This window comes from Python bivittatus, unplaced genomic scaffold (genome assembly GCF_059951505.1).
Source record: "Python bivittatus isolate LINGU-HERP-01145 unplaced genomic scaffold, Pbiv_v1 ctg000700_np1212, whole genome shotgun sequence".
NCBI lineage: Eukaryota > Metazoa > Chordata > Lepidosauria > Squamata > Pythonidae > Python > Python bivittatus.
In genome coordinates, this window is record NW_028277098.1 from 81741596 (window position 1) to 81763132 (window position 21537).

The 21537-nt window shown below is 39.0% G+C and overlaps 1 protein-coding gene across 2 annotated transcripts in view; it reads left to right on the forward strand.

Annotated features, from left to right (window-relative positions):
• LPIN3 (lipin 3) overlaps positions 1-21537 on the forward strand; it is a 60423-nt gene that overhangs the window by 26673 nt on the left and 12213 nt on the right. For both annotated transcript variants that reach the window (XM_088128524.1, XM_015888448.3), the window contains exons 3-12: positions 1017-1112; positions 1938-2182; positions 5427-5534; positions 8677-8794; positions 10108-10567; positions 13256-13355; positions 14237-14424; positions 15155-15251; positions 16035-16104; positions 21161-21253. In XM_088128524.1, the coding sequence (XP_087984650.1) occupies positions 1017-1112; positions 1938-2182; positions 5427-5534; positions 8677-8794; positions 10108-10567; positions 13256-13355; positions 14237-14424; positions 15155-15251; positions 16035-16104; positions 21161-21253 (1575 nt within the window). The remainder of the gene's footprint in view (positions 1-1016; positions 1113-1937; positions 2183-5426; positions 5535-8676; positions 8795-10107; positions 10568-13255; positions 13356-14236; positions 14425-15154; positions 15252-16034; positions 16105-21160; positions 21254-21537) is intronic.

A 21537-nucleotide genomic window follows, 5' to 3' on the forward strand; every position in this document is an offset into this window, starting at 1 on the left:
ATTGGCTAAGAAATACATTTTAATCTCCCTCCTAAACTGTACAAGGAGGGGGCCAGTCTCAACTCCATAATATAAGCCCTGTCATGGAATAATTAGAATTAGTTGTTTATGTTAAATGAATCTGTACAGAAGAGATGGGTAAGTAATTCATATATTCTGCATCTGTTGCCTTCTGATATTTTTGGATTAGATGTGAAGTTCTCTGTGTATCTGCCGAGTGACCTACATTGCACAGAGGTGTCTGTCTTTGGGGCCATTTACAGCAGTACGCCAGATATTTTTCAAATGGTCTATGTACTTTAATCTTCTCACCTGTTTCCTGCAATGTTGAAATCTGCCATTCCTACTAATAAAAAGGGGGAAGAATGGGAGAACTTCCATAGCAGAAAATGGAACTGGGAAGTTGCATTAATAAAACTGGGGGTGGGGGTGATATTGAAGGACACTGCCAAATCCATGATGAAGCAAGGCCAGGTTGCAGAATCCTGTCAGTAGACATGGGCATTTATTCTTCTATTATTTTTTCCCCCTAAAAGGTGACAATTCAGATCAAAGCTGAATAGATACCAGTAGTAATTGACAAAAGAGTCCTTTTCCACTCCATAATACTTTCACGTGCATATCTCCATAACTTGTTTCTGCAGTAATCTATTTGCTTTTTAACAAAATCCATAATAAAATTTGACTGAAATCTATAGGTTTTTGTGGATTTCTTTAAAAAATGAACACACTTCTGTTTATATAGACATTTCATAATATGCTGGCTGTAGAAATATGCCTTAAAGATATTTCCTCTTTAAAGACACAAAATTAATATTGATATCTTAGTTCTGTTTTTCATGGCAACATTCAAGAAATGTCGGTGAATAAATCTAAATTCTGATCTCACTATTTCTAAATGTTCGGGCTGGATCAATTTTCTCAGACTCTCCTAGGTTCTAATATAAGAAATGGTTGGAATTCTTTCTGAAATGGTTTCCTACACTTAAAATAATTTGACCTTTCCTTCTTTCTAGGTTGACATAGAAATCAATGGAGAGCCAGTCAATCTGCATATGAAACTGGGTGACAATGGAGAAGCCTTTTTTGTCCAGGAGACAGAAAAACAAAAGGTGGGCTATTTACGGGGCATAAATATGCATCTGATCATTTTTTTCAGACATGCTTCTTAATAGGCTAGACCATGATTCTCAACCTTGGCAACTTCAAGATGTGTGGACTTCAACTCCCAGAATTCCCCAGCCAGCATGGCTGGCTGGGGAATTCTGAGAGTTGAAGTCCACACATCTTAAAGTTGCCAAGGTTGAGAATCACTGGGCTAGACCAAAGGCATTGTATTCTGAAACCCTGTTGTTTGACCCCCTGATACTAAAATTGGATTTCTCATTGGCTTCTCAGGCTTTGCTAGGGATTGCTCTTCAGTGGGGAAAAAAAAGATCATGAGAACATCACTGTAACCTCCCCCTTCTAAAATATCCACCAAGTGAATCCTCAAAGAAATATGCTCATCATCAGACTGAAGACTAGATAGTTTATCTTTTATTTTTTTTAAAAAAGGATGAAGTTTCAGATTGGTTGTTGACTACACATAGTATGTCCAGCAGTTTTTTACTTAATTGTGAGAAGCAAATATTTTATAGTCCTTTCCAAGTGACAAAAAATAAGGTCCAGGGAGGTTTAGCTCCTTGCAGCTGCTTTCCCCCCGACTAATGGATAGTTGATTTTTCCTTGGTAGGTGTGGGATGAAACCTCTCAATAGCCCTTAATTTCCTGGACTTGCTGAGTCAGAATATGTTTGCCTTCTATTCTGTAATCCTTCGTTTGTGTCTGGTTTCCCTTCGTGCCAAGTTTGGAGTTTGATTTGCCTGGAGTTATGGTTCAAACTTGCCCCAATCCAGGCTCAGAGTCTGATCAGATTTGTGCCATCTGTCTCCCAGGAGAGAATCCCAACCTTCTTATGCACATCTCCCATCCCTTCTGAGAAAAGCATAGATGCTGTGGCCAAATCTGCCAATTTGTATGGGAACTCTGATGGCCTGGGCTTAGACACAGCTGTTCGTAAGAAAAGACGGCGCAAGAAGAAGCCAAAGAAAAGGGAGTCACCTGCCAATTCAACTTCAGAAGAAGAAGGGACTGAAAGTGAGAGGTCTCTGGAGGAGAAGCGGAAATTGCTGACTTCCAAGTAAGACTGTACACCAAACTGGCAGTAGTACTGTCTTCTCTTCAAAGGTTTGCTGCTGCTGAGATTCTTTTTAATTGCAGATGTAAGGTATTGAGCTTGGAATCTTTTTTTATCCTAATTTACCCCCCTTTTCATGTAGCTGCTGATCTGCTGGGCCCAGTATCCTTGCTTTATGTATATTCAGTACTTCAGTTGACATGCTGAAAAAGCAAGTTAGGAGGGAAGTATGAAGCAGCTGCTAAGTTAGTACTGTGAAAGTAAGTGCATAAATAAATTGGCCTGCTAATTTCCAAGGATTTGTTTCTAAACTGATTTCAATAAATGAATGAAAAATGTAAAGATAAGCCTACCAAAATAAACAGTGCCTCTAAAATTAGGGTGGCTTCAATGACAGTAAGATTTTTAGTTGTGGCTGCTTGCCCTAAATGCAGAGAGAAATGTCTTCCCTGATTTTAATTATGAAACTTCCATAGCTTTATTGGAAAGCTAAGGTGAGGGAAAGGAAATCCGTGGAAAACCGCAGCATAGTTGGTGAGCTTTCACAAAAAATTCAGTGAATAAGGTGCAGATTTAATATTGGTATTCTAAAGCCTAGTTAGTTTATGTTCTACCAAAATGAGTGTAACCAATCCTCCATATATTATGATTCTTCACAGGTTTTATGAAAATCTTTCACTTGCTACAGGATGGGGAAACAGGAAGTTGGACAAATATCTGACAACTTGAAATATCTATCAGTTTGTATTTAGCTTGGTGACTCAAACTTTCTCAAAACTACTATTATTGCATCTTAAGGCAACTTTGGTGGATGTTCAGGTTTCAGATTTCTCCATCTTGTCTAATGATCATTTGTGTCATGGTTGATTTTTTTCTTAGATTGTCTTTCCTGTGTTTTAAAATAGTGAGACAGACACAGGGAGAAAGGATGCTGAATTGTATATAGCACTTAAAAATCTTAATTTTTCCCGCAATGTTTATGCATTTGCGGTTTAATATATTCTGCTATCATGTAATGAAATGCCTTTTGTGTCTCTAGGTGACAGACTGACATTTCTATAGCCTTCTACTTGTCACATAGGACTACCAATATAATGTGTCAAGTTTTGTGTTTTCTTTCTGAATGCAAATAAGAAGGCACACCCTCCCTATTTGTGCCATTTTCCCAATCTAAATTAATTCATACTGATGAATTTCTCAGGGTTACTCATGCACAACTTCTCAGGTGAGATCTCTGAATTTGCTGAGTGATCTTCTGAGACAAAAGGCAAGAAGTGAGAACTGGTTAAGTGGCTTTCAGAAACAAGTCTGTTCAAATTTTGCAAATTAATTTAATGGGAATGTGGTTCCAAAATATATGTTACCGTTTATGACTGACATGGAAAAAATACAAGTCACATAACACTTGATATATGCTTAGGAACTGCCTCGTGCAATGAAAGCAATGCTAAATTAATGAAGTATCAGCCTTGCAAATAAGGTTCCAACAAAGATTTTTTTTTTTGCTTGTTTTTTGTTTTTGCATTTCAAATGCAAAAGGAGGTGATGAGGAACATGGCCTTTGACTGTAGAATTCTTTCCCATGAAAGCTTGCTTAGCATCTACTTTGATGTTATTAAAATGCCAAAGAAACCCTTTTTATTTTTCCAGGATTTTTTCTTTAATGTCTTCTATGCAGTGAGCTTTTTGTTTGTTTTGGGGACTGCTTTTATACTACTACATATTTATAATTTTAAATTAAAGCCTCATGGGAACGTGTCAAAAGGTGGGGTATAAACCCTTAAAGTGAACAAGGCTGCAGTCGCGAACCAGAATCTGCCACATCAGTGGAGAGGCATCCAAACTTGGAGCACAGTGACACTTCTGTATTCTGGCAGTCCACTGATTGAGGAAATCATAATGGCATAGTTGGTTTAATTAAAGCTGAATATATTTACACATAAGCAGCTTGTTCCATTCCCAAAACACAATGAGACATTTTGAGTGCTTGTGACAGAACTCTTTATTTAGTATAAGAGCCACCTAAAAAGTCTAGGTCAAAATCAATTTGATGCAGTCAAAAATGAGCGCACTGTCTTGCCTGGCCTTTCAGACACAACTCTCTCCTTCCATGATTATAAAACATCAGAAACAGGCTAGTGCATGAATAACAGAGTTGCTTCTTGTGTTTAAGTTATACAAGAATATAGAAACAATAGCAACAGGATTAATTCAGCCTCTTATAGATTACTTGTACAGTCCTATCTTTGTGCTTAGAGAAGCAAGACCTGTGGTATATATGTAGAGATTTGGGACCCTGTTTCTCATTTTTCTGACTTGTTACTTTTCTCATTGAAAATTATTTTCATCCTGTTTTTGCGTTAGTTTAGATTTTTCAGAAAAAAATCATATGCATTTTCATACACTTTACTTTCAGGATATGCATGTTGAATCTATTTTTCTAATAAGCACTTTTTTCCAAGCAATTTTGTGCAACAATGCATTTTTATGTACTGTTTTTTATATGTATATTGTTTTAGGTACATTATCAGTTTTTGTTCAGAAAATTGCATTGCAAAATCCAGACATGAACAAATTAATTGCATTCTGATTTGCATATAGATTTGAGAAGTGTAAAGTAGATAAATGTGCATTAAAATTTCTATTCATTCCATTCTTTTCTCCTTAGTAAGTCTGCAAAGAATTGCAACATGCTATTTTATTTCTGTCTTCTGTGTGGTCTGCAAATGGCTATTTTGTAAGCCTCCTGGAGTCACTTATATAGTGAGATGGGCAGTGTATAAATTTGATAAAGAAAGAAAGAAACCAACCATCATTTGGTTATTTAAGAGTCTTACATAAGACTTAACCCACAGAGGTTTCCAGCACTGAAGCTAATGGTGATGCCACGAATCACAATGTGGTGATCATATTATTGTTTAAATCAGCACAAGGCTCTGTCCCATCAAGAACATGAGAAGTGCCCTGCTGAATCAGACCCCCGGCTGGTCTAGCTCAGCAGCCTGTTCTCACAGTAGCCAACCAATTGCACAAGGAAACCCACTTGTCTCCCAACAGATGGCCTTCAGAGGCAGTCACACTGACATCAAGCTAATGGCCCTTGATTCCCGTGATTTCCATGAATTGGTCCAACACTTTTTTGAAGCTAGCCACGCTGGTAGATAGCACTGCATCTTGAGGTATAACACACTTGAAAGTTATCTATCATTATAGAGATGACATTGTACCTAATTTCTTTCCTGATCAGCAACACACTGTACTACTCCTTTGGGGATGTTCAGAAAGAAGATGGTGGGACTCTACAACTTCAAGAAGCACATCCATACTCTGATGGAGAGCTGGCTCCCCTGCAGAGGTAAATATAGCAGAGATGCAAAAGAGCCAAACAATTCTACCTGTTTAAATATAAGGTATGGTTGTGGAAATGTAATGGTTGCACTTATGGATCAACTATATGTATCCAGACCTATGCCTGTATACAAATCTATACACTGAGTCTGTGTGTAGGCAAATTATGTACGCGTAGACTGTCTATCCAATGGGTAGTCTTGACTTTTCAGTGTATCAGACTGCATAATTGTCTGCACCTTTATACTTTGTACCTGATGTATAGGGTCTGTGCATAGATTCTCATTACTTACTACAGGTAGTAAGTAATTGGGACCAGCAACTCTGTTGCTAAGCAACATGGTTGTTAAGCGAGTCATCACATAACTGTGATGGACTTACAACCTCACTTCCACCATGGTCATTAGGGAAATCACCATGGTTGTTAAGCAACACATCACATGACCACAACTTGCAATTTCACTGCTGGCCTCTCCATTGACTCTGCTTGTTGGAAGCTGGCTGTGAAGCGTGGAAATGGCCATAATGTGATTGTAGGACTCTGTGATGGTCATAAACTCCCACTGGTTGCAAAGCGCCTGAATCTTGATCACATGACCACAGGGACGCTGTGTCAGTCATAAGTGCAAGGACTGGCTGTAAAGTTATTTTTTCAGCACTGTTGTAACTTCAAATGGTCACTAAACAGAGCAGTTGCTATGCAAGGACTGCCTGTAATTTAAGGGTCAAGCTCTTGTAAAGCAATGCTCACAAAAGACAAGAGAGTATTAATGCAAAATATGTACCTATTAAGTGAAGACAGTTAAACAACAGTAATCAAGAAACAACAATTCTTTTTAGTTAAAAATTGACAATTTTTTGCTACGAAATAATTTCTTAAAATGTGTTAAAAGTTCTCTAAGAATATGATAACAGAAGCAGATTAAGATCTTAAATTCAGGGTCAACTCCACTTCGAATAAATATTCAAAAAGCTAGTTCTGCAAATCCAAAGAGGTTTATTAAACATTTTCAAGATAAACCATATCTGATGTGGTTTATCTGCTTTTTTTTTTTTAAAGGAAAAATGCCAAATTCTAGTGGACATCCAAACTTTCTGGGCATATTTAAAGGAACTCTATGGACTGTGAGTAGAGTGGGGACTTGGAATCACCATGGTAGTATTAGGAGAGCTGAAATATAGCAGGGTTCTGTAACTTGGCACTCCCTAGAGAGATGCATGACAGCTAAGGGGTCTAACTGGAAATTATGACTGACATTTAACTGACAGCCAGCACATCTGGAGGGTAAATAGGGAAGGCTATCATATTGAGCTTCCAGGGATCTTGGCTAACTCTCTTCTATTTACATAAAGTTCTTTGGCTTGTCTCCAATTCTGTGTCTACAGAACAGGATATACAGGTGAAACTCAAAAAATTAGAATATCGTGCAAATGTTCATTTATGTCAGTATGGCAACTCAAAAGGTGAAACCAATATATGAGATAGACGCATTACATGCAAAGTGAGATATGTCAAGCCTTACTTTGGTATAATTGTGATGATTATGGTGTACAGCTTATGAAAACCCCAAATTCACAATCTCAGAAAATTAGAATAGTGTGAAAAGGTTCAATATTCTAGGCTCAAAGTGTCCCACTCTAATCAGCTAATGAATCCATAACACCTGCAAAGGGTTCCTGAGCCTTTAAATGGTCTCTCAGGCTGGTTCAGTAGGAATCACAAACATAGGAAAGATTGCTGACCTGACAGTTGTGCAGAAAACCATCACTGACACCCTCCATAAGGAGGGAAAGCCCCAAAAGGTAATTGCAAAAGAAGTTGGATGTTCCCAAAGTGCTGTATCAAAGCACATCAATAGAAGGAAAAGTGTGGTAGAAAAAGGTGCACAAGCAGCAGGGATGACCACAGCCTGGAGAGGATTGTCAGGAAAAGGCCATTCCAAAGTGTTGGGGACTTTCACAAGGAGTGGACCGGGGGTGGAGTTAGTGCATCAAGAGCCACCACACAGAGACGGATCCTGGACATGGGCTTCAAATGTCGTATTCCTCTTGTCAAGCCGCTCCTGAACAACAAACAACATCAGAAGCATCTTACCTGGGCTACAGAAAAAAAGAACTGGCCTGTTGCCCAGTGGTCCAGTGCTGACTTCATTTTCCAGCAGGACCTGGCACCTGCCCACACTGCCAAAAGTACCAAAACCTGGTTCAATGACCATGGGATTACTGTGCTTGATTGGCCAGCAAACTCGCCTGACCTGAACCCCATAGAGAATCTATGGGGCACTGCCAAGAGAAAGATGAGGGACATGAGACCGAACAATGCAGCGGAGCTGAAGGCCGCTATTGAAGCATCCTGGTCTTCCATAACACCTCAGCAGTGCCACAGGCTGATAGCATCCATGCCACGCCGCATTGCGGCAGTCATTGCTGCAAAAGGGGCCCAAACCAAGTACTGAGTACATATGCATGCTTATACTTTGCAGAGGTCCGATATTGTTCTATTTCCAATCCTTGTGTTATTGATGTCATGTAATATTCTAATTTTCTGAGATTGTGAATTTGGGGTTTTCATAAGCTGTACGCCATAATCATCACAATTATACCAAAGTAAGGCTTGACATATCTCACTTTGCATGTAATGCGTCTATCTCACATATTGGTTTCACCTTTTGAGTTGCCTTACTGACATAAATGAACATTTGCACGATATTCTAATTTTTCGAGTTTCACCTGTATGGTCCCAGAAGCTAACAGAGAAGTGGTGATAATATTTTATGTTTGAAGATGAGCAGAATTGGATCACCTTTGGCTATAACATTGACTAGGAGTGAGGAGATTCAAGTTAAATGAAATGGTGGAACTAGTCCTGAACAAAAAGACAGAAAAGGATATGCACTCTTCCTTAGGAGCACAATGAGCCTAGAAGACAGGAATATAATAGCCAGATTCTTTTTCTACCCCTTCAACTGATTTTGCTCTCTAAAGTTGCTGATATTCCTAAATTTCTCTTTCCTGCCCCATTACATCACCTCTTACGATGATTTCTTGATTCTGCAGATTTCTATTGTGCATTTACCTGCAAAAGGTGAGGTGACCAGTATTCCTCACTACCAATACTAAAACTGTTCTGCTCTATCTCCCTTCCCCAGCCTTTCTCCAAATTGTTCGTCTGCTCCAAAAAGTGACTCTGAATTGGAAATCAGAAATCCTGAACTGCCACTTGGTTCTGAATCCCAGCTACAATGGTCCTGGGGAAGACTGCCAGAGGTGGGTATAGATAAAGGAAGAACCTCTGGGATGCATAGCTTCATTTGTTATACAAATAGATGCAGAAATGTACTCCATCATAACAATAAAAAAAAAATAGCCACATTTTTATGTATGTGCTTGGGACTTCCTTTTTGGTAGTCCTTATAATGGGGTGGCCTACAATATATTTAATATTTTCATGGGGGCCAAGAGTTGAAGTATGCAAATAAATGATATAAGGTAGGCAGGGATATGTCACGCATATGGGCCAGGACAGGGTTTTCAGTATTTTCCTGGGGAGAGGGGATGAATTAATGGACAGACGGATGGATGGATGGACAGATGGATGGATGGATTTACTAGGCTTTTATGCTACCCCAATCATGCCTGTTTCTAGATGGCTTACAGACCTACCTCTAGGAATAAGATTAAAGATATATAACAACAACAACAGCAAAGTCCCCAACACCAAGGACTAACTGGCATATATAATATTCACCCTCAGAAGGTAGCAACACAGAACCAGCCATTATACCCCAAAGGCTCACTAAAAAGAAACTGGTTTTAACAGCTTTGCGAAAGACTAGGAGAGTGAGAGCCTGCCTGGTGTCGAGAAAATGCTGTTCTAGAGAATGGGAATAGAGATGAAGAAGACCCAATTCTAAGGTCCCAACAAGTGATACTCTCTAAGGGATGGGATCTGTAGAAAGTCCAGTCTTCTAGTGCTTAATGGTTGGGCAGAAACCACTAGAAGTAAGTGGTCCTTCAGGCATCGAAAAATGGGGTGGGGTGCGGTGTCTTTGTTTTTTAATCAATGGTATGGCTATTTAAAGTTTATACTACAATTTTTGAATTGTTCTTGCTTCAGAATGGCAACAATTTTCAGCAATTGTCATTCAACAGGGCTCAGTAGATCAAAGGTTTGGAGACTACCTGTGACCTCAGATTATGTATTTCTGATTTGCATCGGTATATCATAAATTGACAAAATAATTGCATGTGAAAGTAATTTATACCTGAGTCATTTTAGGAAGACTGTATCTCATTTATTTATATATAACACATGATTCTTCAGGAAAACCTTACTTCTGGTTAATAATAAAAATCAGTGTGTTATTTCATTTATTTGTATTGTGTTAACATTCTGTGATCTTGCTTTAAATTCCAGTAAAAATTATGTGATTTAGTATTGGCAGTAATATCTCATATACATGTACATGCATGGTGTAATAATAACAACTGTAGTTAGAAGAAGAAAAAAATGTGTCCTGAAAATCATTTTGTTTTGTCTCTTTTGTGAGCTGTTTCACAAGACTTTTTCCCTTCTCAAGGTGAGCAAATCAGACCGTGTAGAAGCAATCAAGCCTGTCCCAAATGTCTCTGCAACAGCAGCCAATGACCCAACCACCATTACCCCTGTGGACAAGACAACTCGCTTTGTGGCTATTACAGCTGGCTCAGAAAGTGACCTGGGAACAGTTGATTCTGATGATACATCATCTTCTCCCATAATTAGGCCAACCCCTGTTTTTCCTTCTGGAAATGGACTTCTGGGAGGTGAAGGCTCCTGTCCTTCCATATGTATGCCTGGAAACCAACTAGACACTGATCATGGACTTCCAGGAGATACACAAGTAATAGCAGCAGTTGGAGAGGATGATGGACCAAATTCCATCAAGGAGACAACTATGCAGACTCCATATCTAGATTTGGAAGTACCTTCTCTGAAGAAACCTTTGTCAAACATAGAGCCCTGCAGTGGTCCAGAGGTGAACCAGGATAAAAGAAGGAGTAAGTGGACATGGAAAGCTATTAGAATATAGTAGTGGAGTCTGTCAACAAAGTGTGGTAGTGTGCATCCTCAAACTCCAACAGGTGTGTGTGTGTGTGTGTGTGTATTTGCTACTTCAATCAACTTGGAACGGCGCCTTCCAGCTATATTTGGATCTCACTGAGAATATCTTTTCCCATGCTCCTGAAGAATCTTGAACAATAACTATTCATACCCTGAGGAGATGGGAAGATGTTCTGTTTTTTATTTTCTAGAATACATTCTATCCTTCCCACCCCTTTTCCATATTCACTTACCCATAGAAACCATGGAGAATCCTGAACTGAGTACTGGCAAAAGGCCTGTTAACATCTTGCATCCATAAAAAAGAGTCCCCCAAATGGGAAATCCACTTTAGAATATTCAGTCTGAATTCAGAAGTCCCCTTTGCAGACAATGAGACAAGTTACTTTATAATTTCCATGTCCCTGGTTATTAAAGGGGGAAAGGGAGATTAATTACAATAATATTTACGCTGCTTACTTGTCAGACTCTAAGCAACTTGTAGTATTGAAAGCACTGAAACATAACAAAATACAAAACAAAACAAAATCAGTTGCTGACTTCCAATTTGTGATGGAATGGAATTATGAAGGCCAAGCTCAGGGAGATAAACATTTTCTTAGCTCACCAGAACCGCGTGGGAGGAACAAGAGGATGAGACTGGCACCTCTCTGAGGAATTCACACTGTTGTGGCTGGAGGACTTTGGGAACTGGGGTTTTAGTCTGGGAACATTCTTGCTAGAGGTTGTAGCTAATAAACATAGCTGGACTGAAATGGCATTGTCTCTTGGAGTTCCTTGGGCTAGGCCTGACATCAATCTTCCCAGACTAAAACCCCAGTTCCCAAAGTCCTCCAGCCACAACAATGTAAATTCCTCAGGGAGGTGCCAGTCTCATCCTCTTGTTCCTCCTACGCGGTTCTGGTGAGCTAAGAAAATGTTTATCTCCCTGAGCTTGGCCTTCATAATTCCATTCCATCACAAATTAAAGTTATTCATTTCCAAATGTTCTGTAGAAGAGGACTGGTATGATAAAAGAATGGGGGATAACCTGACCTTGGGCTGCTGGCAGGGGGGGACTGAGGGGGCTGCCACTGAGGAAGGCAGCCTTCAGGCCTCAACCTCTTAATATCTTTAAGTGGGTAAATGAGACTGAGCTTAAAAGTCTGCTGGCAACCAGTGCAATATCTGGAAAATAGGTGTTCCAGGTAGCATTGGTCAGCAAGTGGGCAGTTGTGTTCTTTGCTGACTGCAGCTTCCAAGCTGTCTTCAAGGGCAGTCCCAGATACAGTGAATTATAGTAGTCTAGTTAAAAAAAGACACAATGGTCCAGAAAATGGTTCAACTGGTGGACTAGCCAAAGATCTCCAAAGACTCTCCTGTCCATAGCCTCCACCTGCTGCTCTAGCAAGAACAGGCAGTCCAGAAGAAGCCCCAGATTACATACCTGTTCCTTCAGAGGAAATGGGACCTCATCTAGGGCAATATATTGAATATTCATGGAACACGAAGGTTTCTATACCAACTATAACTAACTTGCTGGAATTCAGTTTGAGTCTGTTCTGCTCCATTCAGAGTTCCAGGTATTGGGTAAGACCTTTCACTCCATCACTGCTTAGCTTGGAGTAGAGATGTAAAACTGGTATAATCATCATTTTGATGATACCTAGCCCCAAACTGATGGATTATTTTCCCTAGTAGCATCATATAGATGTTAAACAGCATGGGGGAGAGAGCTACATTCTAGGCATCCCATATTAAAGTGCCCGAAGGCTTGACCTCCCCCTCCCCCAAGAATACCAATTGGAACTGGATGTTCAGGAAGGAGCAGAGCCACTGTGAAACAGTGCCTTCAATCTCCAACCCTTGAAGATGGTCCAAAAAGATACCATGGTTGATGGAACTGAATGTTGCTGAGAAATCTAGTAGGACAAGGAGGGTTGTATTTTCCTCATCCAGATCTCAAGCAGGTCATCCACAAGAGTGACCAATGCAGTTTCTTTCCTAGCCCAAGCCTAAAGCTTGCTAGAAGGGACCAGATAATCTCATCCATCCCTGGAGTTGAGTCTCAGCCACTTTCTTAACAACCTTGCCTAAAACACATTGAATTAGAGACCAGTTATGTGGATGGTTTTTGAGGAGCTGGTATACTACTACTTTCTTCTAAGCTGGCAGCATAACTCACTCCCCTCCAAAACATGTTCGCCACTTTACTATATTCACATAGTTATGCCCTCCCAGACCAAAGGTTATGACCTACGAGGGGCATGGATCTAATTTACAAGTGGCTGAAATCTCACAGAGGATCCTGTCCACATCTTCCGATGTCACAGGACCTAAAGATTCCCAGATATTACAAATTGTTCTCTTTCATCACATAAAATTCTGCCCCTCTAGTGTTAATCCAGACATCAGAAATTGAAACTACCTTGATAGTACCTTAGCAACTAAATCCTTGACATTCTATGAAATTGTTCTATGGATTTTTAAAAAAATTATTTGCCAACTTCTGCAGTATATAGGTATTTACTGCTTTTTTGGGGTGGCTCCATTATTAGAGTGAACGATTATAGAAATGCCTATGGAAGTACAGTTTCTTTATTAAATTATCAGGGCTATTGTAATCCTTTTTGAATCTCTTTGAGGTTCCATGAAGAAAAACCCTCATCTGGGACCTACTGATATTTATTTAGACGATATCTCAAACTTGGATGCGGAGCAATTAGCACTTTATTTCCCCAAGAGGTACGGCTAATGTTTCTGATTTCTCTGGAGAAACCATAGATGAAATTAGTATTGAATTAAAGTTAGAGTTGGAATGGGCCTTGAATGCCTTAGCCAATGCATTATGCAGGAACTTAATCATGACCAATGGCCACATAGGCTCTGTTTAAACCTTCACCATCCTGGTTTCTCTCCCACAAACATACTCCAGTTTGTCAATGTCCTTAAAAGGTGGTAATTTGAACAGGATAGTTTGTCCTCATTCAAAATAATCACAATCTGCCAATAGTTAAAGGTTATCATCCGCAATGTGCAGATTCAGAAGCCTTACAACTAATAGAATGTCGTCTTAGTATCTTACCACTACACTGGAGAAGAGGAAATGTGGATTGCATAAGCCCAAAGCCCATATATACTAAATTAAACTATGATATATATGCAAATTGTTTCAGTAACTGTAAGACAACATGTCTCTGTTCAGGTTGATTAATATTAACCCAATACAAATAAGATGACATTTTACATGTGTGTGTATAAATACACAAAGCAGAAATAAGGAAACTTGTGATTTTCCAAAAGTTGCTGGACTCCAATTTCCACCAGCCCCAGAAGCATGAATAATGATTAGGGAGGATGGAAGTTGGAGCCCAAGGGCCATAGTTTCCCTACCAGAACATAAAAGATAGAGTCGTCATTTGACAACTCCGAAGAACTCTCTGAAATATGCAGCCTCTCCCCCCCCCCCCCCAGTCTTACTATAATAGATGATCTAGTGCTCAGAGATGAGGACAACAGTGAACTTTCCTGAAACAAGTAACATATGCCACCATTTTTCTTGCCTTAAAGGAATAATATTCACACGGTATAGATATTTATATTATCTTTTTTGGTTTTATTATTAGTGATGCTGAGCTGAATTGCCCACGAGCACAGTCTGATCCTGGCATCTTCTCTCATCCCCACATGCTGGGTGGTGCAATTGGTGACAACAGTACAGAGACTTTTTTGGAATCTATAGAACATAGCCTGATGCCCCCCATCCTCTTGTCTCTCTGTGGAGGTCTTGGGGATGATGGAGAGTTATCTCATGGTATGTTTAGAGGCAAAGGAGGGAATGCAGTTTGGTACTGTAAGGATTTTTGTAGAGATCTGATAGTGAGTTGGCATTCTACAGTGCTACCTGGTAAAGTTGTTCTAAAGGAGATGTTTATTAGGTGGGAGAAATAGTACCTAGTTACAGAATGAATTAGGGGGCAATTATCTAAAAATGAGGAATTCATGCTTGGATTTCCTGTGGCTTTTAAAAATGCATGCTGGTAAATACAGCATAAGGGTATATAAATCAGATCAGCATCATGTAGATGTAAAATGCTTATGAACTTGTTTCTGGTACCGATTATACATTTCTGCTTGGAAATAATTTTTTCCCTTAATTTCTTAGGGTATGGCTATTCACTTCATTTGTACCTGCTCTTAGTTGTGGTTTTTGTAGTTCTAGGGAAGACCAAACCAGCTAAATATATCTGCAGATCTGAAACCTGTCTGCCTCCAGTATGAAACTTCTAGTGATGTCCTTGGCTGCCTGACCTCCAAGAATCTTTGGGGAAAACATATAAGTTGTATTGCTATAGCAATAGATGGAAGTACTGTATGTAATGTAGGCTTGCTATAAAACATTATTATGATGGGACTAGGTAGAATTGCCCTGGTAATGGAAGTAGTAATTAATTTGTTAAAGTCTTTAGGTTAGTTACAACCAGTTACAAATAACTTTGTTGTGGCTTTCAGTTAGGTATACATTTTTTTGCCTTCCATTTTAGCAGAGAAGTTTATGAAGCATATAGTGTCCTATCAGGAGTTTGCAGAGAACCCAGCAATTCTTGAAGACCCAAATTTGGTAATACAGATCCAAAAGAAGTGAGTAGGAATGTCACTTTCATTTGTGGTATTTGTGTTCCCCAAAGGAGCTTTATATAGCCATGTATGTGTATGAGTGAGTGAATTCTAGTTGCATTCTGTGAGAATAGTGATATCCTTGGGTGTTCCTTAAGATCTGCCTTGCTGAGTCAGTGAATTTTGTATGAAGGTGGAACTTGCATTCCCCTCTTATGTGTTCTGGCTCCCAATTATTCCCAACAAAGAAAAAAAAAGACTTATATGTAGGTATATATGAAGCTCATACACTTCCATATACTGAGTTCAGCAACCATGACAGCAGTAAATACAGTATAGCCGGGATTGGCTTGTCCTTTGCTGGACTGCAGACATTATTATAGGCTAAACCTTCCTTCTAGAGGTTTGTTAAGATACCAGATTTAGATTTTTATGAAAACCTGTAATGTCACCTATTTCAGTTACACGTACACATTTGTGAAATGGACACACATACACCTGCATACATACAGTACATTTCAGCTGTCTGTCGTAAAAACATCCTAATGTCTTGGAAACCCCATGAAACAATGAGATTTAGTTGAGTATGGCTGGGTTCAAACATTGGGCTTTGCCATTGGTTTGTGGTGTAATGTATTTAGGCAAATAATGACTTGGTGCAGTGTTTCAGACATCTACATGTATTCATCCATTCATACCGCAACTTCTTTCGGTTCTGTAGTGTTGATGATCCTTTTCCATCTATTACTTTGCTATCAGGTTCATACCACTATATACAGAGTTTTTTCTTCCCCTCTCTAATTGTAGATATTACAATTGGGCAGTTGCAGCTCCGATGGTTCTCTCACTACAGGCATTCCAAAAGAAGCTTCCCAAAGTAAGTTAATGCAATTTTGTGTTTAGTAAAAAAAATGTAATTTCTTACTTAAGTTTTTATGTTTCAACATTCAAAGAATGCTGTAACACAGATTCTTAACTCCATTACGGCAAACCATTTTTAACCTAACAAACTAATTGGTGTTCTCTCTCCAAAAGACCAGACTAATATAGCATGCCAGCAGAGAAGCAGACCTTTTATCCAAAGCTTCAGGATGTCTTAATGCTTCTGAATGGTATTGCAGCAATAGTTTATTAAGACTATCTTCTTTCTGTAGGGCTGTCAGGAATCCTAGTTTCCTGGTTTCCAGAGAATGATAAGCCCATATGTAAGATGAATTTTTTTTTAAATGGCAATTTACTTGTCCAGGCAGGTGCTTATATTTGATGGACATGGTGTCAACTCTCTGTACAAACATTAGATGCTAGGATTGGAAGTGATATTCTACCTTATGATTACCAACCCATATTTAAGTATTGTATTTTCCCAATCTAATTAAAACATTGAATATGGCACTATAGCAGATCTTAATATGAGATTATCATAGTCATATATTTTTTAAAAAATTGCTAAGTTGTGAAATGCAGTCTGCTGTTTGGGTTTTGTCACTGATTTTTAATTTTATACAGCTAACCTACTTAACAGAAGAAAACCATACCTAAAACTGTATTAATAGTATACCTTCAAAATTAATAATTCTGAAAATAATAGAAGAAAGAGGAAAAGATTGAGGGGAGGAGGCCTAAGAAAATTATGTTATAAGTAGTCCAACTTCCCAGAGTTTGGTGGTAATGCTTAGAAGTCTTCTTTCTTGCCCTTTGTTAACAACTGAATTAGTCTTTTTCTCCAAATAAAATATGTTCATCAAAATGTATTTTTTAAAAAAGTAGGACGGAATTGCATAAAGCAGGGTGAATAACGCAACTGGTTATCTGTGAAAACAAATACTGTAGTAAAGATGACTAAAGAAGTAAGATGATCTATTTCAAATATTCTACAAAGTATGTATTTGTATAATGAGGTAGAAAAACTAGTTAAACCTGATGCCATTGTAAATAACAAAGGCATTATTTCCACCTACATTAGTAGTCATAGTTCTGCCTACATCATTTTGATATTTCTGGTATATTAGCAATAGCAAACACCTTAACTTAGGCCCTTAGTAGTTAAGATGTGGTTTATACCTTAAAGTTTAATATTGCACATTTTGTTAAATTCCTATTGTCTAGGTTATATTGAATATTTTTCTTTTCATTTAATGCCTTATTAACCACATCTAACAATAAATTTTAAGCAAGATAATCTTGCCATAACTATCTCTACTTTGTAATCTTTTTCATCAAAATCTTCATCTATATTGCTTCATAAATGTCCATTAAGTCTTTCCTAAAATCCATTATCTTGTTTTTGACTTTGCCAGAGATGATGCCATTAATTTTGTATAGCAAAATCTCTCTTATTCCCCATCTTCCAGATCATGGACCAAATACTAGCCACACACAGAGGTTGTTGCCTTGCCCTTTCCTTAATTTTCCTTAATATGAGATAGAGGTGAGAAAAAAATGATTCAGTTTGCCTGGACTATTTTTAAGTCCTATCCCCTCAATTTGTGATTTCTGATACTATGCCAATGTAGTATGTTACACATGAAAACATGCTTCTGATATAAGCAAATACTTTCAGGCTTCAGGAGATAGATAGATAGATAGATAGATAGATAGATAGATAGATATTCTTTGAGAACCAGCTTGAACTGGTTGAAGCAAAATGTATCAAAACAAACAGAATGGCAGTATCTGGATTAATAAAATTCCTAGCTGTGCAGTAAAAGCAAATTATATTTATATAATGGGAAATTTCCCTTGAAGTTCTTAAATGGAAAAAAAAATTAGAATGAAGGAAAAAACCCATACATTGTTGACCAAATAACTGTCTCTTTCAGTGGTTATTGTAATTTTAAAAATGCAGGTCTAAGTATTATTAACACAAAGACAATAAGCTGTTGAGCAGCAAAAAGGAATTACTGGAAGTCAGTGCAGAAAGTTAGTCAATGTGATAACATGTCCTCCCAAACATAAAGAACAAAGTTGTAAAACCCAATTATAAGGGTTCGACAGAGATTCAGAAGAAAAAAATAACAGTTCAGAAGTAAATGTAATCAAAAAGAGATACTTATACTTAAGTCCAGCATAGGAAGTTCTAACTGGCAAAACATCATAGACTGTGCTGGCATATGAAGATTTATAATCCTCTGGGTTTGCCCTCTGGAACTACCCCTGAGGAAAATTGCTCTACAGCCAGATTCTTGGCAATTAATAGTTAAGAATACATCCTCCTACAGTTAGGAAAGACATAGATGGGATAGACTCTACACTGTAGAATCTGCTGCCTTGTAGCGAGCTGCCATCTTGGAAAGCTTTGGCTTTTAAATTAGTGCCCAACACATCCCATCTGATAAAATCCTTGCTGTGACCAATGCACCTTCAGTGAGAGAAAATACCCAGCCTGTTAGTTCTCCACATACAACGTAAGCAGGCCTTATTACTTTACTTCTGAGTATATGCCTCCTCCTTAGGTAAATTACTTATTTCCACCACAGAAGCTACAGTAACATCTTAGACCCAGAACAGGTCTAAGTTTCCAGAATAGACTTTCAATAGAAGAGAATATGTGTGTATGTATGTACAGTATATGTGTACTCTATCTATCTATCTGTCTGTCTGTCTGTCTGTCTGTCTGTCTATCTATCTATCTATCTATCTATCTATCTATCTATCTATCTATCTATCTATCTATCTATCTATCTATCTATCTCAGGGGTTAATGTGGAGTCCTTGGTGCTGTCTGAGCTTGGTTGTTTGCTTGCAGACATTTCATTACCTGACTAGGTAACATCATCAGTGCTAGTCTGAGTGTGGGGTTTGCTCCCTGTTTATCTGCCACTGTAGCAAGCTAGTGTATATAAACAGTACAGGCAACCTACTGTATATAAACAGGGAACAAACCCCACGCTCACTAACACTGACAATGTTACTTAGTTGGGTAATGAAACATCTGCAAACAAACAACCAAGCTCAGACAGCACCAAGGACTCCACCGAATAGACTTTGTAGTTCAGTGCCATCATTCGCTGGCCTGCTGTTCCTCCTTGAAGCTCGAAAGTATCTTCTGACTTCCCATTCTTGCTGCCTGGAGTTTCTTCATGCAGCTGGATCAGCTGCAGTAAGACTGTTATCCTTCTATGATACCTTATTCTTGGGAACATTGGAAGTTGTGGGCTGGTTGGCTCATTCCTGGATTAGACATTTGGTATTGATATGTTTGGAGATTAGAGCTTATCCAACAGTTGTGGGTCTATTATTATTTTTATTTAAGATTCTACAGGTGAAACTCGAAAAATTAGAATATCGTGCAAATGTTCATTTATGTCAGTAAGGCAACTCAAAAGGTGAAACCAATATGTGAGATAGACGCATTACATGCAAAGCGAGATATGTCAAGCCTTACTTTGGTATAATTGTGATGATTATGGCGTACAGCTTATGAAAACCCCAAATTCACAATCTCAGAAAATTAGAATATTACATGACATCAATAACACAAGGATTGGAAATAGAACAATATCGGACCTCTGCAAAGTATAAGCATGCATATGTACTCAGTACTTGGTTTGGGCCCCTTTTGCAGCAATGACTGCTGCAATGCGGCGTGGCATGGATGCTATCAGCCTGTGGCACTGCTGAGGTGTTATGGAAGACCAGGATGCTTCAATAGCGGCCTTCAGCTCCGCTGCATTGTTCGGTCTCATGTCCCTCATCTTTCTCTTGGCAGTGCCCCATAGATTCTCTATGGGGTTCAGGTCAGGCGAGTTTGCTGGCCAATCAAGCACAGTAATCCCATGGTCATTGAACCAGGTTTTGGTACTTTTGGCAGTGTGGGCAGGTGCCAGGTCCTGCTGGAAAATGAAGTCAGCATCCCCATAAAGCTCATCTGTGGAAGGAAGCATAAAGTGCTCCAAAATCTCCTGGTAGACGGCTGCGTTGACCCTGGACTTAATGAAGCACAGTGGACCAACACCAGCAGATGACATGGCTCCCCAAATCAACAGAGACTGTGGAAACTTCACACTGGACTTCAAGCATTGTGCATTGTGTGCCTCTCCATTCTTCCTCCAGACTCTGGGTCCTTGGTTCCCAAATGAGATGCAAAAGTTGCTCTCATCAGAAAAGAGGACTTTGGACCACTGGGCAACAGGCCAGTTCTTTTTTTCTGTAGCCCAGGTAAGACGCTTCTGACGTTGTTTGTTGTTCAGGAGCGGCTTAACAAGAGGAATACGACATTTGAAGCCCACGTCCAGGATCCGTCTGTGTGTGGTGGCTCTTGATGCACTAACTCCACCCCCGGTCCACTCCTTGTGAAAGTCCCCAACACTTTTGAATGGCCTTTTCCTGACAATCCTCTCCAGGCTGCGGTCATCCCTGCTCCTTGTGCACCTTTTTCTACCACACATTTTCCTTCCACATAACCTTCTATTGATGTGCTTTGATACAGCACTTTGGGAACATCCAACTTCTTTTGCAATTACCTTTTGGGGCTTTCCCTCCTTATGGAGGGTGTCAGTGATGGTTTTCTGCACAACTGTCAGGTCAGCAGTCTTTCCCATGCTTGTGATTCCTACTGAACCAGCCTGAGAGACCATTTAAAGGCTCAGGAACCCTTTGCAGGTGTTATGGATCCATTAGCTGATTAGAGTGGGACACTTTGAGCCTAGAATATTGAACCTTTTCACACTATTCTAATTTTCTGAGATTGTGAATTTGGGGTTTTCATAAGCTGTACGCCATAATCATCACAATTATACCAAAGTAAGGCTTGACATATCTCGCTTTGCATGTAATGCGTCTATCTCATATATTGGTTTCACATTTTGAGTTGCCTTACTGACATAAATGAACATTTGCACGATATTCTAATTTTTCGAGTTTCACCTGTAAGAGCTGCTTTTGGATTAAAACCAATTTGCCACAGTATTTCTTCCTCTTTCCTGTGGTTTCAGAATACTGTTGACAGATTGATGAAAGAGAAGATGCCCAAGAAAGGTGGAAGGTGGTGGTTTTCTTGGAGGCGAAAAGAATTTTCAAATGAGGAGGTACATATATTGTAATATGGAAAGCAAACATCCCTCTATGATGTTCAGAACAAAATGTTGCAGCTGAATTGGGCTTTTTTCAGATGTATTCAACCCTAATCAAATTAGGTACTAGTATATCTCTCCTTTTATAGGCACATGGCCAAATTTGGTATCTTTGTATCCAATCCTTTGTAGCAGAGATGAGTTCCTTAGTTTAGTGAAGCCTTCAGTATTTTCATTCTGACTGGGAAATCTGGAATTTGTAATTCCAACTTATCTAGGAGACAGCAGGTGGGAGGAAG